General features: G+C 59.3%; 1 protein-coding gene across 4 annotated transcripts in view; it reads left to right on the top strand.

Moving 5' to 3' along the window:
* SEPTIN9 (septin 9) overlaps positions 1-17,515 on the top strand; it is a 151,424-nt gene that overhangs the window by 49,034 nt on the left and 84,875 nt on the right. The window contains exon 1 of one of the 4 annotated variants that reach the window (XM_032456738.1): positions 8,699-8,959. The exons of 2 other annotated variants lie outside the window; for them this stretch is intronic. In XM_032456738.1, the coding sequence (XP_032312629.1) occupies positions 8,905-8,959 (55 nt within the window). In that variant the 5' untranslated portion in view covers positions 8,699-8,904. Of the gene's footprint in view, positions 1-8,698; positions 8,960-9,474; positions 9,572-17,515 lie in introns of those variants that run through there. One more of the 4 variants, XM_032456736.1, reaches the window with a different exon arrangement.

The following is a 17,515-nucleotide window of genomic DNA, read 5'->3' as shown; positions in this document are numbered from 1 at the left end:
GCAGCACTTGGGGTGGGGAGATTTCATTATCCAGGAAAGCAATACCAGATTGTCGGGAGGGGGCCCCGCCAGCACACCCCGCTCTTCCTGCCTCCCTCCCACGCAGAGCATTCTGTTCCCAAGGCTGCGGGCCAAGCCCCGGAGGCTGCGTCTCAGGTGCAGCCCCACGGAGCAGCCACCCTCTCCCAGGGGGTTCAGGGCGGGCCAAGGGGCACATTCAGCAGCACAGAACATCCTCCCAAATTCACAGTGGGCGGGGAACAGGGTAGAAAGTTCCAGCTGCCCCCTACCATTTGGCTACTGACATTGGTCCCTTCCCACCAGATCTTGTGTTGGGGTGAACTGGGCAGAGCTGAGTGACTTCTCTTCTTTCTTCTCCATCCTTCCGTGGAGGTGTAGCAGGGGCCAGAGATACTCAGTGGAAGTGAGGAGGAGGAGGAGGGGGAGGGGGAGAGGGAGAGGCCAGGGGCTGGGGACCCGCCAGCTCAAAATTCCGTCCCTGAATCCATGTGTCTTCCTTGCTGAGACCACAGAGGCCCCATGCAGGGGATGGCAGCGCACCAGGCTTCTCTCCTCTCCCTGTGACCTGGACCTGCCCTCTGGGGAAGTTCTGGAGCACCTGAGGGTCCTGGGTCACCGGCTGAGGAGGGGAGCAGAGCCCAGCTGTGCCGGACCCTTGCTGCTTCCTCCGTCTCAGGCTTCTGGGAAGCCTGTCTGGCTGTGCAGGCCCAGACCTCCCAGGCTGGTCTCTGGGGTCGTTTCCTCAGAGCGACCATTTGATTGAAACCAATTTTCTTCTAGGGCCCCAGCGTAAGCCCACTTCTTTCCCTCGCAAGTTTCTAGAATCAGACTTCAGGTCTTTGCCGGGCAGGCATAGATGATGTCCACCCAGGACCGCCCCCCCCCCCGAACACTTCCTGGGGGCCAGTGTCTCCACCTCTTTCTCAGAATGGGGAAGGTGGATGTCCCAAGTTCCAGGCCCCCAGAAGGAGCTGCCAGTCATCTGTATAATCCATGCCTCAGCATGTTTTCACTTTTCTGCTCTGGAAAAGAGTGAAGCGGATGCCCTCTTCAAGCAGACTTTAATTCTCCCCCACCCCCCTATCACTGCCTCTTTTTTAAACAGCCCAACTGGTTAAAGCATTGATAGGTACTGAGTTCCCCGTCACGGGAGGTGTGCAAGGGTAGGGTGGCTGAGCATGTACTGGGCAGACGTTGAAGGGGATTTCAGCAGGTTTGCAGATATAGGACAAGCCTTGAAGACCCTTCTCAGAGGGTGCAGAAGAGGGAGGGAGGGTGCCTGCTTCCCCACCCTTCCTGTGTTGACCAGCCACCACTCCTGGCAGTGGGCAGGGGCATTGTCAGGGCAGGCGGCTGCAGAACAAGGGGCCAGGCTGGCTGGCAGCTCTCCAGGGACAACGTCACCTTGGTCACTGCGGTGACTTTAAAAATAAGCGTGGCCTTAGAGGCCCTGCTGCCCCCTCTTCTCTGCTCGATCCCGCTCAGATCCCGTTGTTCCCGCTGACGTGGAACTAGGGCAGGCGGGTGACTCAGCCTTGTCCCCACACTGCAGCCGCGGAGCCCTCGGAGCAGGGTGCCTGCTTGAGAAAAGTGGCGAGGAGGCTGGGACAGAGAGGGCCCCTGGGGACAGCCTGTCCACCCGGGGCTGAGGCCTCGCCAAGTCTCCTGGCAGCCCCCGGGGTGAGGCGTCTGCAGGCTGGCACAGCCACCCGCTGCTTCGAGGCTGGGTCGGCACCTGGCTGCTACTCCCCAAGGCCCCTTTTGCGACTCTGCAGAGCCGCTGGAAGGGCCTGAGGGAGTTTCCCATCAGTCACCGGGCTGTGGGGATGCTGAGTGTCCCCCACTGCATCTCTGTACCTCCAGCCTCAACTGGTTGCTCGGAAGTTGGGGATTTTAGCCCACTCCTAAGCCTCGCCTTGGGGGCTCGGAGTAGGAACAGAGGGCTGTGGGACCGTGTAAAGCGGCAGTACTCGGGAATAAAACGAGAGCCATCAAAAGCAGCAGCTTCTCCTCCCCCATCGTATCTGGGTGGTAAGTCACCAAGCCAGTGTCCCAGACAGTTGAATTTGCCAATCAAAAGCCCGTTGGACGTGCCAATAAACAAATGACTCCAGAGCCGCAGCCAGAGTTCAGCTGGTGCAGAGTCATCTCGCAGGGTCATAATTCCCGCCTGGTCCTTCTTCCCCCATCTTAGCAGCTGCCTTCCCCGCCCCTGGCTCCCAGAGTCCCCTTGGGTTTCATATCACTATAGTAAAATTTGCAGTGAAACTGAAAGATGGGAGGGGCTGTCCCTGGTCCAGTCATCAGAGCCGGGGTGCAGGGGAACTCCAAGCTGATTCAGCCCTGAGCATCTGTCAGCTGCAGTGGGGGGCTCCAGGCTGGGAGCGGGGGAGGCCTGTTTGCCTGGGCTCTGAAGGCCAGAGCTTCCTTTGGTGGCTCGAGAGCATGATTTAGAAGAGTCAGACTTTGTTTAAAAAGTCCCCTGCCTCCGAGATAAGGGCCAGTCTGCTGTGGTCAGAGTTTGCAGGCAGGAGCGATAACTGGGAAGTTGGGGGAACAGATTAATCATGTGCTAAGAAAACGGCATTCCCCTTTAAAGTGCAAACTTAGGGTGGCATTTAAGGAAGCAGGCAGGTGGCAGAGGATGTTCTGTAGCCTGCACACCAGCTAAGGGTCAGCTGCACGCACAGATGGGCTTCATGGGCGGATTCAAAATCGGACTGTAGTGGGCTGACGCTTGGTTGCTGCTGATGTCACGGGGTGATGAAGGGAGATGGGGTCCTGGAGGCTTGGCCTGGTGCAGACAGCATCCTGCCAGTCATTCTGAATGCTGGGACCGGGGCTGGTCTGCCTGGTGGCTGCCAGGAGTGCCAGGGAGTCCAGAGGAGTTGTCCTTCTGCCCCTTTGGGCCAATTCCCTGTCCGGCATCCCCGTGACCCTGCCATCCTACAAAGGAAACTGACCTTTGTCATTCTACAGGATCTCCCAGGGTCTTGGGACCCTCAGGGAGCTTCCGTTGCGTGCCTGGAGGCGAGGGAGAAACTGGCACAAGGGGTCTCCTGGGGGACCCTCGGTGGTCGCTCTGATTGCAACCGAAATGACAGACAGGGAAACCAGCGGGGGATGACCCGCGGGAGGCGGTCCAGGCAGAGCGGATAGCCAGCGTGGGTGTCCGGGTGTCCGGCAGCAGGAGGCAGCGTGGGGAAGAGGGGGGAGGCCAGGGGGGCCGAGTGAGCAGACAAGGCGTCAGAAGGGGCAGAGGCCAAGCACGAGGGTCCTTGGCAAGCCGAGGTGAGGAGTTTGCACTGGACCCTGAGAGGGAACGAAGCTGCGGGAGGTGAGTTAGTCATGAGCACACCTGTTCAAGCCTCACTGTGTGTTCTGGTTGGGGAGAACAGGAGCAGAAACAGCCAGTCAGTCGGAGGCCCTGCAGGAACGCAGGGCAGAGGCAATGGCCATGGGGCAAGAGCCAATTGTTGAATTTTGCAACATTTTGTGAGCTGGTGGTTAAACACAGCCATTATAAAAATTTTAATTAGATATTAAGTGGATATAGTCTAAAATATATGATTTCCACTTCATACCATGTATATATTCTGAAACACATAACATTAAAAATAAATTCTATGTAAATTATTTGAAATTAAATTATATAGAATTACCATACGATCGGGCAACTCTACTTCTGGGTATATACCCCCAAAAATTAAAAGCAGAGACTCAAAGAAATCTTTGTACACCCAGGTTCATCGCAGCATTATTCATAGTAGCCAAAAGGGGGAAGCAACCCAAGTGTCCATCGATGGATGAATGGATAAACAAAACTTGGTACGTACATACGATGGAGTATTATTCGGCCTATAAAAAGAAGGAAATTCTCACACGTGCTAAACTATGTGCACCTTGGATAATAAACCTTGAAGATATTATACTAAATGAAATAAGCCAGACACAAAAGGACAAACAGTGTGACTCCTCTTACTTGAGGTACCTTGAGCTGTCGGATTCGTAGAGACAGCAAGCAGCATGGTGTTTGCCAGGGACTGGGGTCGGGAAGGGGCGGACATGGGGAATTATTGTTTAATGAGGATAGAGTTTCAGTTTAGGATGATGAAAAAAGTTGTAAAGAAGGGTGATGGTGATGGTTGCACCGCAGTGTGAACATACTTAGCGCTACTGAACTGTATGCTTAAAGAGGGTTGCAACGGTGAATTTTATATCAGGCATATTTTACCACCATAAAAATGTGTTGCTCAGGAATTGAGTTTTGGACACAAGTCCGCCTTCTCCCCAGGCTGCCATCCTCCTGAATAAAGCAGCTTTTCCTTTCCCCCGCCCCTCAAAAAATGCATTGCTCTATTAGGTAAAAAGATAAATTACAAAATTAAATCATGGGTTTATATAGCATGAATTAAATCACTTACAAGTAATATATTGAGAAGAAAGGTGATACACACACAGAACTCACCCCTTCCTCTGTCTCTTACTGCGTTTAACTGTCACCTTTGAGCTTGAGTTCTTCACCTCTGTTGTGTCTGTGCGGTAGGAACACTGTATTGTAACGGCTTCTGCAAACTTGTCCCAGGTCTGCTTTCAGCGCTGTCTCACCGGGAGCCCCAAGGTGGCCAAGGTGCGAGTGTTGACACCACGGAAAATAAGCAAATGCTGCCTACCAGGTGCGGCTGCTTTGCTGGTTGTTAAACGTTAGGCAGGACACCTCTGGCGGAGGGGGCTTGGGCTCGAGTGGGGGCACTTGAGGTCACAAGAAGACTGGCCTGCAGATTTTCTGAGGTCGACACTTCCTGATGGCTTCGACGCTGGCGGGGTGGGGGGAGGGAGGGGGAGGACTCAAGGGTGACACCTTGATACTTGGCTTGAGCCGCAAGGTGGATGGCGGGCTGAGGAAGCTTGGGGGCTGTGGAAGCTCCAGCCGCTGGTGGATGGACCCGTGGGGCTGGGGCTTAGGGAGATCCTACTGTGTGCCAGGTGCATGCAGACCTGAGACCATACGGCCCCTGCCCTGGAGGAGCCCTGGCCTAGGAAGAGCCAGATGGCCCACTTAATAGGGTGTCCTGTCCAAAGGCCCGGTTCTGTGGGGCCAAGGGCCACCGTCCTCCCTCCAGTTCCCCACGCCCCACCTAGCGCGCGGGGTCAGGGATACTGACAAGCCAGCCAAACGGCTGTTTCCGACCCTCTGTTTCCTCCTCCCGCTCTTCCCATGCTTTGCAGGGGTCACTCCACCTGGGCTGGACCTACGAGGTTTCTCTTCAGACCTGCTCCTTCCAGTTCCGGAAAGACGTGACCTGACTTCATCTTACACTTTTCTCACCCATCCCTGGGCTCCAGCTTTTCTTATTAAAACGCGCAGTCTGAGTACCCCCGTGCCCTGGATTCCCTCAGGACTGCCACCTGCAGGGCAGCGTCTGCTACCTACGATGGGTTTTGTAGCTTATGCGACATCTTTGGGGGAGGCAGCTTTGGCCTAAAGGAATGATCCAGTTGGGAATTTAAGGTCTGTAGGCACGTCCTGGGGCCACCGTAACAAAAGCCTGCAAACTGGGGTGCTTACAACAACCAAAAATGATTCTCTCACAGTTGGAGACCAGAAGCCCGAAATCGAGGTGTCAGCAGAGTGAACAAACGCCCTCTGAAGGCTTTGGGGAAGAACCTTTCTTTGTCTCTTACTCTTCTGGGGTTCCCTAATGTTAATTGATTTGTGGCCACATCACCGCAAGCCCCACCTCTGACTTCACGTGGCCCTCTTCTCTGCACCATGTGTCTTCTTTTTGGTCTCTTATAAGGACACTTGCCACTAGATGTAGGGCCTGCTGTAATCCGGGAAGATCTGGTCTCAAGATCCTTACCTTAATTACAGCTGCAAATATCCTTACTCCAAATCGGGTCATATTCTGAGGTTCGGGGGGATATATCTTTGGGGGGCCTCTGTTCCCCCACCACAAGTGTCGTATTGGACTTGTGAGGTCGGTGGCCCCTGTGATGTCCCCCACTCACACCCTCCCCGGGAGTCTTGCCTTCCCCATTTCCCTGGGAGCGTTCAGGCCTTGCCATCCTTTTTTTCTGCCAAATTTAAGCTCATTTTCTTCTCTGCTGCTGCTGCTGCTCATTTCGTCTGCCCAGTGCCCCTACCAGGATCGTTTGTCCAGACCCCGGCCCTGAATTCTCATGCCCTGGGAGAGGGGGCCAGGCGGCGCTCCCCACTCTTCAGGGAATCAGTCCTTATGAAAGTCCCAGAGCCCCAGTTTGGACACAGTCATCAGAAGTGATCAAAGGCTGGGGGATGATTAAAGGACCGGGGACGGATGATTTAAGCTGAGAAAGAGAAGGCCAAGGAGCAACTGGGTTGTCCTCGAGTTTGGAGAAGGTAATTATTACTTGAAGGGTGGTGCCCAGCTGTTTCCCATCTCCTCAGAGGACAGGAAAAAAAGAGGAAATAAATGGTGTACAATTAGAGCAGTTGGTTAGATACAAGGGTGAACTTCCGGGCTGGGAGTGTGGCCAAGCGCTGGGTTGGGTTTCCTGAGGGGATGTGGGAATTGCCTTACCTGGAGGTGTCTAGGCCTGGCCATGGCAGCCCTGGTGGTTAAGTGAAGGGGGGCCGGAGGCAGGGGGATGGACTGGATGGGCTCTGGAGCACAGTTGTGCCAACAGGGGGCCCTTCTGGCCTCGGAGGTCCGCTCCTTCCTGCCATTGTCCTTTGGGGTCCCATTGGGGAGCATTCTGGGGAGGCGTGCACCCTTGGCTGGGCTCCCCGAGGAGATAAGCATGAGTATGTTTCGCTCCACCGTGAATGGAAATGAATAATGCACAGTGAGCTGACCCTCTGCTAACCGGGTAGGACTTTGTGCCAGCTCTCTGGGAGAACAATCGCACGGGTGTGACTACACTCACCGGGTGCTTTTTATAAAAACACTGGAGAATAACGCGATGGACCAGCGACCCAGCTGCACACCGCTCCATCCTGGCAACCCAGCATCTTCCCATGGGGGCTGTGGCGTTCGGGGCAGTGGACCACCAAAGTCCCAAATACGGGGTGGACAGGTGGCCCAGAGGGTTGGACTATCAGGCAGTCCAGGTGCTGGTTTGCAGACAAGAAACGCCCCGGGCTGCTGTGGAAGCCATCCGGGTGCTATTAATGACAGTGGTGACTCCATTTCTGAAACCCCGGCTCCCTTACAGAGGGCGTGTGCGCATCTGAAATGTCTGTGGTTTTGCAGTTCCATGTCCACAAACTCACTTGGTTGAAAATAGTTCAAAATATCCAAAGCATGAGGGAGGGAGTGACTGCTTTCCTTAAAAAGGAAGGACTCGATTTCATCAACTTAAAAAGCTCCCCAAACCCAGCGCCTTCTCTGCAAGCACCCCCCGCCCCCGCATTACCAGGATGGTGGTCAGACCGCAGCATCCCCTGTGCTTTTGGGATCTTTCAGAGCCGGGGTGTGAGGGCCCAGAGGGGAGTGGCAGTGACCAGTTTGAGACCCAGGGTGAGCTCTAGGCACTCGTGTGCCGCACCCAGGGCACCTTAGTGCAGTTGTCCATCTGCTCAGAGAGGGCCATTCCCTGCTGTGAATTCTGACATGGGCCCCTGACTTGGGGTGGAGGCCCTCGGTCTAAGGTAATGAGGGGCCTCACTGTTTCAGCCAGGGGGAGTGGGAGAGACCCTCCCTCCCCCATTGTTGGTGGCAGACCTGGAGGGCCCTTCCCTGCTGCTTCTCAAGTTCCAGGCCATCCTTCTGTACCCAGCCCCTGGGACCCGCCTGCCTTGAAAGTAACAGGGGTAAATGCCCTGGAGGCCAAGGCCAGGCCTGAGGTGTGGGCCAGATGGGGCAGGGCCTCACCGAAGGCCTCTTTCTCCCTGGTCCCCAACTCCTTACTTCAGATACTTTGAAGTATCTGCTCCGTATTCGGGAGAACCCAGTATCTAGCCCTTTGCAGTGGAGTGTGGGGGTGGCACGTGTCCCTGGCTGTTCTGACAAGGGTGCTCTGTCCTTGCCCCACGTCCCCGGTGGGCCGGCGCCTTTTCGGACACCCGCCCCCGAGGTTGCGGCAGCGACCTCGGGGGCGGAGGGCTGGGAGTAGGGAGTAGCGGGAGGGGTGCCCCGAGCCGGTGGGTTTCGGTGCCCCCTCCCCGCCCCGGGTCACGTGACTCTGGCGCGCGCCCCTCGCTCGTCGGCTCCTGGCCTACAGGCCAGGATCCTGCAGGCCGCCAGCTGGAGCGCTTAACCCTTGGAGGCGCTGAGCGCGGGAAGTCGGCGGCGGCGGCGAACTTTGTTTGGCTGCGTAAATAAAACCTCCCGCAGAAGGAACCCTGCGCCCCAGGGAAGGGGAGGAATCTCTTCCCCACCCTCGGCACCGCCCCCGTGCAGCCGCCCGGCCTCCACATCCGCCCACATCTGGCCGCAGCGGGGCGTCCGGCGGGGGGAGGAGGGCGCCGGGGCCGCGTCCGTCGCCGTCCCCTGGGCGCGGGCCAGGCGGGGAGAAGGGGGGCGCTCGGGTCGGGCGCCCAGGACTCTGCTTGTCCCTCCAGCGGCCGTTTTGGGCCCCAGCACCCCCAGGCCCTGCCTTGACAGGCGGGCGGAGCAGCCAGTGCGAGACGGGGAGGCCGGGCCGCGGGTGCGGGAACCTGATCCGCCTGGGAGGCGGGGGCGGGGCGGGGCGGGGGCGCGGGGAGCGGGGAGCGGGGAGCGCCGGCGCCCGCCCTCCTCCCCCATTCATTCAGCCGAGCCCGGGGGCCGAGGGGCTCCGGCGGCCAGCTCTGCACGGCGGGAGCGCGGGCGCGGCCCCCCAGCCAGCGCGCAGGGCCCGGGCGGGCCGGGGCGCTTCCTCGCCGCCGCCCTCCGCGCGTCGCGCTGCCCGTGAGCCACCATGTCGGACCCCGCGGTCAACGCGCAGTTGGATGGGATCATTTCGGACTTCGAAGGTGGGTGCCGGCTGGCCACCGCGCCGCGGCCGTGCTCGGGGGCCCCTTGGGGCGGGCCCGGCGCGGAACGGGGGCGCGGATGGGGAAGCGGGACCCCGATGGGGCGCCCTCCCACCACGCGACCCGCGCCCTGCGCCCGCGTCGCCTTCATGGGGAACCCCGTTCGGGGGACCGAGGGGACCGCGCTCCCTTGCCGTCCCCTACGCTCGCCCTGAGCGCTGCCGCCGAGTTTCCTTCCTTTTATTGTTGTTTGTGTTTGCCGAGCGACGACAGTCTCCTCGAGGGCTCGCGGGGCTTCCTCGAACAGCAGCGGCGCGCAGTTTCCCTCTAGGCTATCGCTCGGTCCTCTCCCTACGACACTCCGCCCCGCGGCGGGCTGGGGGAGCTAGTTACCCGCCCCCGCGTCCCTCCCGCAGGACAGCCCCCTCCCCCACACCAGTTTCGGGGCCCGGGCTGAGCCGAATTCAGGCTGGGGAGGGCCCCGAGTGGACACGGCCCAGGCTGTGGCGGGGTCTAGTGGGAGGCATACCATGGGCTCCCATCCGGGCCTGGGGACATCCTCATCGGCCTCCTGGAGTCTGGCAGTGGGGCGAAGGAGGGGCCTGCGTGCCGGTAGGGAGCGCTTTTTCGTCCCCTCCCCCCTTCGGGGTTTACAAAGTGTGGAGAGACTTGGGGGCTTCTCCCGCCGGACGCGGTAGGGCATCCCGGTCCTGGACTTGTGTGTGTGCGCGCTTTCCTGCGCCCTCGTGACTGCCTGTGGCTCTGTTCCTGCATCCTGCGTCCTGCGGTGGAAAGAGAAGCTCACACAATGGTCTCCAGCACTTCTGAGCCAGATTTCTGAGGGGCGGGCCTGCCTCTGTTCGGACCCGGAGCCCCCGCCCCTCGGAGGGGCTCCCAGGCAGCCGCGGGTAGAGCCCTCTGGTGGGCCCGGCCTCGGGGAGGCTGGTCTGAAAGGATTTAACAGACACAGACGTCCCGGTGCCAGGCCTAGCAGGGAGGTCCTCCTCCCTCCACGACAGGGTCAGGGCTGGGATCTGGGCGTTCTGAGCCCAGCTGTGCACATGGCCCGCCTGAGGACAGCCCCCATCTGCAGGGGCACTTCTGGGGACCAGAGCCTGGCTGGACCCCAGTCAGAGCCCCAGAGGCTGTAATTCTGGGCTAGGACTGGACGAGCTTGAGCAGCGGGTGGAGCCCGGAGTGGGTTGGGGTCCAGTGGCGGCATCCTGTGCAAGAGTTGGGTCTGTAGTGGGAGCGCTTCTCTGACTCCGGCGATGAGCACTGAACAAGGGGAGGCCTGGGTTTGCAGAGATGTGACGGCTTGTACTCTGCCACCTGGACCTCTTGGAGTGCACGCTTATACCAGAGTCTCCCTGGATCTCCTCCCTTCTGTTTCTCCTGCTTGTCCGGAGCAGCCCTCCCGCTGCTGCGATTTGGGGAGGCTCCTTAGGGGGCTTTCAACTCCTAAGTGTCCGAACTGGAGACTTAGCCGATCTGGAGATGGCTGCCCCCTTCAGGTCCTGCTCTGTGTACGTTTTCCTGTGGTCTTTGGGGGTATGATTGGCTCTTAGTCCCTGACCCAAAAGCAAGCTGGACGTAGGATTTCTGGGGAGGCAATGGGAGCCCTGAAGCAGAATAGGGAGGCGGAGAGCTGAGGGCTGTGTGGTCTTACAGCTGTCACAGCTCGTGCCACGTGGGTTGTCAGTGCCTCTGCCTCCGGGTACTAGTATGTAACTCCGTCCCTGTCCTGGGGTGCCCCATCTGGAGATGCTGGTGGCTTCTGCAGCTGCTTCCAGGCAGCTTCTCAACCCTCTCATTTGGTCAGAGACAATGGCCTCATTGAGACCATCCTGGTGTAACAGTTGGCAGCCCCCTGCCTTTAGGGGGAGGTTTCTTGCTCTAGGGAGCGGGGCCTCCGACCCTCTGGTCCTGTGTGCCTCAGTTTCCCTGTTGTGTGCCCTGAAGACTTGGGGTGCTCTGAAGGCAGGGGAGGCAGAGCCGCTGAGTGGACATGTGCATGAGTGTGTGTACGTGTATGAGAGTGTGTGTGTGTGTGTGTGTGTGTGTGTGTGAGAGAGAGGCTCAGGACAGTCAGCTTGGGGGCGAGAAAGGCGGCCTCCCTAAGGGCCTCAGGAACTGGGAGTAGAGTTGGGTGTTGGGTCTGACAGCCTTGGCAGACGGACGTGGGAAGGACGGATCTGAGAAGGAGGAGGGGTGTCTGACCTGGCACAGCAGCAGGTGATGGAGGCTGGCAGAGCCCGGGCAGAGGAAGGTCATTGTGGAGGAGGTGGAATTTGGTGGCAGGAGGGAGGGAGGGCGGAGCGCATTCAGGCTAGGGGCAGAGAGCAGGAGTGGGGGAGGCCGGAATGCACTGGTCTGGTCCGTTAGGGGCTGGGGCATAAGGCAGGACCAGCCTGTGACCGCAGAGGGCCAGGTGTGCCCAGCCCACCGGGAGCCTGGACTGTCGAGGGGAGGCAGCTGGAGTGGCCAAGATCGGGGCTGGAGCAGCACCCGTCTGTTTCTGTGGGGCCAGTGGGGGTCCTCTGCCTGGGCTGCCCGATTGGTGTCTCCGTTTTTGCAAGGTAGGGTCAAAGGAGTGGGAGGACACCCCAGCACCTCGGGGACCAGGGATCCTGATAGTTCCTGAGGCTGGGGGACGTGGCCCGTCTTGAAGCTCATGTCAGTGGCTGAAGGACAGAGGCCCCCTGGGCCACCTCCAAAGCCAGGCGAGTTCTGAGCCCTAGCGGCGTTGCAGGGGGTGATTTTTAATCCAAGCAGACTAGGACCCTGCAGTGGCCGAAGGGCCCTGAGGGGGGTGTTTCCCAGAGATTTGGAGCAATGACAGTATCCAAGCCGGCGCAGCACGCCTTGCGGTACAGAGGGGAGGCTGCCCCAAGTGTATGCGTGCAGGGTGTGGGGGAATGGGTACCTTGAGTTAAAATTCTGCTGATGCCCCGTATCCTGGGCACATCTGCCCTCTTCCCTGGGGAACAGCTTCTCTTTCCATCCTATTATTCCTGCCCATCTCCCTCCTCACCCTGGAGGATTGAGGGCGAGATCGTTAAGGTCTGTCACGTCACCGAGGTGGCACGGGGATTCGGCCCGGCTTCTATTTTGGATGCGTCTGTGGGTTCAGGTCTCCCCCAGGGACTGAGAGGGTGGCAGTGTCCTTCCTGGACACGAACCTCCCCACACCGGTCTCTGCTGTCCCTCTAAGGAGGATCTCAGGGCTCTGTGGAGACCCCCATGTAGGGGGAAGAGGAGTATTTTGTACTTCGGTGATGCGATTTTTCTAGAGAGTCTCACTTCCCACTTTTCCCTGTGCGAGGATGGGCCTCAGGTGGCCCGGGCACCTGGCGCTCCCCGCGTGGTGGGGCGGCGGAAGCAGTGACTCCTTCCCGGCTGGCTCCGGGACGCCGGAGGCACGGGGCTGTCGGCTGCCGTGTTCTCTAGTGAAAACAGGCCAAATCTGTTATCGCGAACGCGATTACAACTCGGGTCTTTGTGTAGCTAAAGCCCTTCCAAGTGCCAGCTGTTGGCCTACTTTCCCCAGCACTGTTTGCTGTAACCAGATTTGCATGCAGCGAAAGAATTCTAAAAGTCCTTGATGTTTGTTGAAACACAGTCTGGCTCAGGACCCAGGCACTCCGGTCCCGGAGCCGTGCTCTCCCGCCTAGAGGCTGTGTCTGCCCTTCTGAACCCTCTGCCGTCTGCTTGAGGACCGTCCCAGCGGTGTCCTGGAGGCCGGGCAGGCTCTGGGCCCAGAGCACGCGCGCGGGAGGAGGGCAAGGAGAGGGTCTCCTGGGGAGATGGGGTGGTGCAGATGGGCCTGCTTGTCTGGGAGCCCAGGTACCTCCTGGACAACGGCTCCCATGACGGCTGGATCCAGGTGCCCTTCTCCTCCCAGGAGGACGAGGCCCATAGCTTGGTAATGGGTACGGATCTGCCCCTAATTAATGCCAGAGGGCCTCTTGAGGGAGGAATCTGCTTTTCAGCAAGACTCAGGCCTCTGGTGAGTACAGCCTCCGTGCAGTTCTCCCTCTGTGGCCAGGGCAGGAGCCACAGTGGCGATGAGGTCACTCAGCTGGACTGGAGGAGCCAGCCTTGCCGGGATTCTGCTCGTGTCTGCTCGTAGCTACGAGGGGACGGCTCCTTTACGGGTCTGACTGCCACCTGCTGCGCTAGCCTGTTGCTCTTGTGTCCAGGGCCTGGGACCAGGCCCACGCACCATCCTGGTTGTGAGGGAGAGAGTGGACACCTGTGTGCCAGGTGGCAGAAGCCCCTCCGAGATCGGCTTCCCAGCTGGACCAGGGGTCAGATGTGGACCAGGGAGGTGGGGGTGAGCATGGACACCCCGTGCTGTGAGGCATCAGCCTGGAAAGGCTTTCTGGAGGACATGGGTCTCCGGAAAGGTTTTGAAAGGGACAAGTGGGCAGAGCTATCCAAAGGGAGAGGGCCTTTGGGGAAGGTGATGGGCATGGCAGCTGGGAGCCTGTGTGGTGTAATGCTTAGGAGGGCAAGCTCACTCTGCCATTTGACAGCTGGGTAGGGAAGGGTGTCGTGGCCCCTGAGCCTCAGTTTCCTCCTCTGTTAAGAGGGGTCTTAAACATCGCTGTCTGAGGGTTGTCCTGGGGGTATAGCCCACAGCACTGGGCCTGTTTCCTGCTCACGGGGGAGGGGGTAGTGGGTGCTGCTGCTGTTGGAGCTCGGGGTGTGGGACGGGTGGGTGTGGATGCCCGAATGCAGGAATCTGGTGATGGAAGCGAAGAGGCTCAGAGGCCACAGGCAAGGGTCTGTCTGGTTCCCGCAGGGGTGGAGGTGAGTGAGGCACCCACGAAACCTGCCTGGGGGTCCCTCTGAGTCCAGCAGATACCCGGGCTGCTGGCCAGCGTGGGAGCCCTTGCCTGGGCCTGGGGGACGCTCCATCTGCAGATGTCAAGCTCTCTCCCTGTCAGAGCGGAGGCTGGGGTCACGTGGGCTTCAGGGTTCCTTCACTGGGAAGGTCATCCCAGTCTCCCCTGCACCCTCCTGACCCCAGAGCGTCCCAGATGAGTGGACCACTGGCCTGGCCTGCAGACAGTGACACAGGCTTGCGCTGGACAACCTGACAGTAGGGTGAGGTCACCTGCCTGTAGCTCTGCTGGCCGCCAGCCTTGCTGAAAGGGAGTCAGGACCGGGAGCTGGTGTCAGGGACGGGCATGCTGGGCAGGGCATCCTCCTCCCCCAGCCGCCCTTCGCAACTCCTGATTGTGTTGCAGATCAGGAGCTAGCAGGACAGTCCCATCTGGGGCCAGTCGGGGTGAGCCAGGGCTCCGAGGCTAGAGCTGTGTGCCTCTAACTTGTCCTGGGGGCCAGTTAGTCTGCATCTTTGCCCTGCCGAGGGCGGGGGAAGCCTGGGCACCGGCTGGGGCCTCCATGCCTGGAGAAATGAACCCACCAGAGCACGAGCCCCCGGGGTCAGCGGCGGGCATGGCCAGCGCTGGGTGAGGCGGTCCTGCTGTGGGAGCAGTGGCCTGGCAGCCCATTCATGATGAGACATCACCAAGGGAAGTACCAACACGCAGATGGCATCTTTGCTCTGCAGGGGCCACGGACTTCTCATCCTGGCAACTGTGGCCTTGGCACACCCCTCAGGGGTGCTGCAGCCCTTATCCTGGCAATGGCTGAGCATAACAACCCCGCCCCCCCACCTCTTTCTCCTTAAATGTCCAGCAGGTCAGAGGAGACCACGTTCAGAGATCAAGGCCCTACCACGGTTCAGGCTCAGACACCACCATTATTGCAAACCGCCCCTGTCCCTGGGTTTACCGGCTGAGTGCCCTTCACTCACCATGCTGGGGGTGGGCTGACTGATGCTCAGAAGGGTCTCTTTGGGGGACTGACAGGAGCACAGGGCCAGCAGCAGGGACCTGGGGTCAGGTTCTAGGGATCCACGGTGGCCCCAAGACCCAGGATGGAATCCCACCTTCCTGCCAGGCCAGACCAGGTGCTCCCGCTGGGCTCGGAGCCCCCCGAGGGCAGGAACCCTGGGGGCATGCTGTAGACCCTCAGGGACCAGGTGGTGTGTGAATGGTGGGCGGGGTAGGGGCTAAGGGATGCTGGCAGCCAAGGGGCTCTGGGGGGACAGGTATCAGAGGTTGAGGCCCCAGGGGATTTCAGTTTTTTGATTCATCCCAGAAACCCAGCCAGGAAACGAGTTCCTTCACTTCCTCTTCACAAAGCCACCGAGGAACAAATGGTCAAACAGTGGCTATCTTTCCAGAGTCCTCTCGGCTTTTCCCAAATTTGGAGGCTGAGTTGCTTATGAGACCAAACGGTCTGGAACTCTCTGGAACATGGTCCCTGAAGGCTGAGGATTTGTTATCTCTCCATCCAAACAGACCCAGCGGTTGGTCCCTGGACACCCCTGGCGCCTGGGGCATTTCTGGGCCTGGGCTGTTTAATTTGGTCTGGACAGAGCCCGGTCGGAGGCTCCATTCAGCCTGGACCAGGGGACGGTCTAGAAACTTCAAGTTTGTTGTCATTTTTTTAAGTGCTGCCAGTGTCCAGAAATTTAAGAGGGTGGTGTCTGTTTCAGCGGTGGATATACACAGACAGCACACCCCCTAATCCCGAACAACGGAGCAGGGCTGCGGGGGAGGCGGGGAGCCTGGGAATGAGGCTCCAACCCGCCTCTTTCTTTCTTGTGTTTGGTGTTTTTCCCTGTCAACCCTCTTTGCCATGTTCCTGAGTCTCTGACAGCCCCTCCAGGGATGCTGAGACCCCCGCCCCATCTTCAGCCTTCTCTGTCCCCCATAATCTCTGGGCCACCTGGGGAAGCCCAGAGTTGCAAAATCCAGAAAATCAAGGGGTCTGGCCTTGAACGCATTAGTGTGCCCTCCCTGACGCACTTAGAGCTTCCTGTGTCCCTGTCCCCAAGGCCCAGAGCCTCTGTCTTCAAACACTTGGAATGGCCTCTAGGGAGAGCCAGATGAGATGGGGGAGGGAGGCAGGAGAGGTGGCCCCACCCTCACCTCCATCAGATGGTTGTTCCCTGGGTGCAGGTGGGGACCAGGGTGCCCTCAGGGCCTCAGGTGGGTCTTCCAGGGGGTGGGGTCGGGGTGAGGAGATGGGTTTGTCTTGCCGCCCAGGTCCTGGTAAGGCTGAGCTGGCAATTCCTGGGACTGGTTTTTCCCTCTCTCTTACAAGGAGGGGTTCGAGCTCGGAGCGCTTTGCAGCCAGTGTCAGGTCTTTTCCCTTAATTCTGTGTCTGGTTTTCTACCCCCTCAAGCCCACAGTCTTTCCCTGCCCTTGGAGGTGTGCTGGCTAATGGCTCTCTTGGCCAGTGGGCTTCTAACTGTCCCCTGGGGCAAGGCCTGGGGGTTTTCTAGCACCTCCTTGGCTGGGGGGAGGCTGAGCTGAGGGTCCCCCAGGAATGGTGACAGGAGCCACCTGGAACACAGACAGCACCCCCACCTCCTGCCTGCAGGAGGTTAACTCATGGAACAGTTTCATCTTCCTTTTCGGCGGGAAGAGAGAGGCATCCGGGGCAGCGGGGCTGGTCTAGATTCTGGCCACCTTGCCGTCTCACCAACTGCCACCCCTGCCCCCGCCCTGGACTCCCCTGTCTCCTGGAACATGGTTCTGACCTGTCAGTGGCCAGCAGACTGTGCCTCCCTAGGCAGGATCTCATCCTGCACTCCGGCCTGGCCCCTCCCTGGCGCAGGAAGCCGGCCCTGAGCAGGGCTCTCTGGCCCTCCTCTCCACGTGGGTGGGCAGCTTCCCTATGAGGGGCAGGCCAGGCCCCTGCCCCCGAGTCCCAGGAGACGGACAGTGTCTACAGTAAAAGCAGACAAGTTTTCCTGGCTCCACACGAGGCCTAGAGGGGCGGCCTTCTCTGCTGTCCCCTGCCTCCAGTCCCCCATTACAAGCCAGGGGAGGAGTGCTCTGTAAAGTAGCCGGGTTTTCGTGTTTTTCCCTTCAGTTCAAAATGAAGTCAGTGCTGGAATCCCGTCCTCTGGCGGGCCAGGAGGAGGCCAGAGTGGGAGAGGCGGTCAGCTCATCCATTTGTTTATTCAGCAGCTATCTGTGGGCGCCAGCTAAGTGCTAGCTCTGTTCTATGTTCTCGGGGTCCAGGCAAGAGTCCAGAAGGGTAGGTTCAGGAAGGCTTCCTGGAGGAAGGGACACCTAACCAGAGTCCTGGGTAGAAGTTTGCCAGGCAGGGTCTCCAGGCAGACGCAATTTGTTTGGAAGACACTGTTGTGCCCATACCTGGCACAGGTGCCCTTGGCACCAAGATGGAAGGTGATGGAAGGTTATGGGAGAGGACTGTGCTTGTAAGCAGAGTGGGGGCAGGAAGGGAATCCAGACTCCATCTTTCCTCCTGGTCAGAGAGCTGGGAGGGACTTGGGTGGTGAAGAATCCCGGTGGGAGAGGGGCATGAGGGTGGAGTAGGTTTGGAGTGGCAAGCTTTAGGCCCAGGGCCGCCATCAGAAAACCTCTGAAGGGGCTGCTTTGCTTTTTTGTTAAACTACAAAAGAAAGCCTTGGCAGGCCTGGAGCCCCCAGGGGCTGAGATGGG

Source organism: Camelus ferus, chromosome 16, assembly GCF_009834535.1.
Source record: "Camelus ferus isolate YT-003-E chromosome 16, BCGSAC_Cfer_1.0, whole genome shotgun sequence".
Taxonomy (NCBI): Eukaryota; Metazoa; Chordata; class Mammalia; order Artiodactyla; family Camelidae; genus Camelus; species Camelus ferus.
This window is presented reverse-complemented; position numbering and strand designations above follow the sequence as displayed.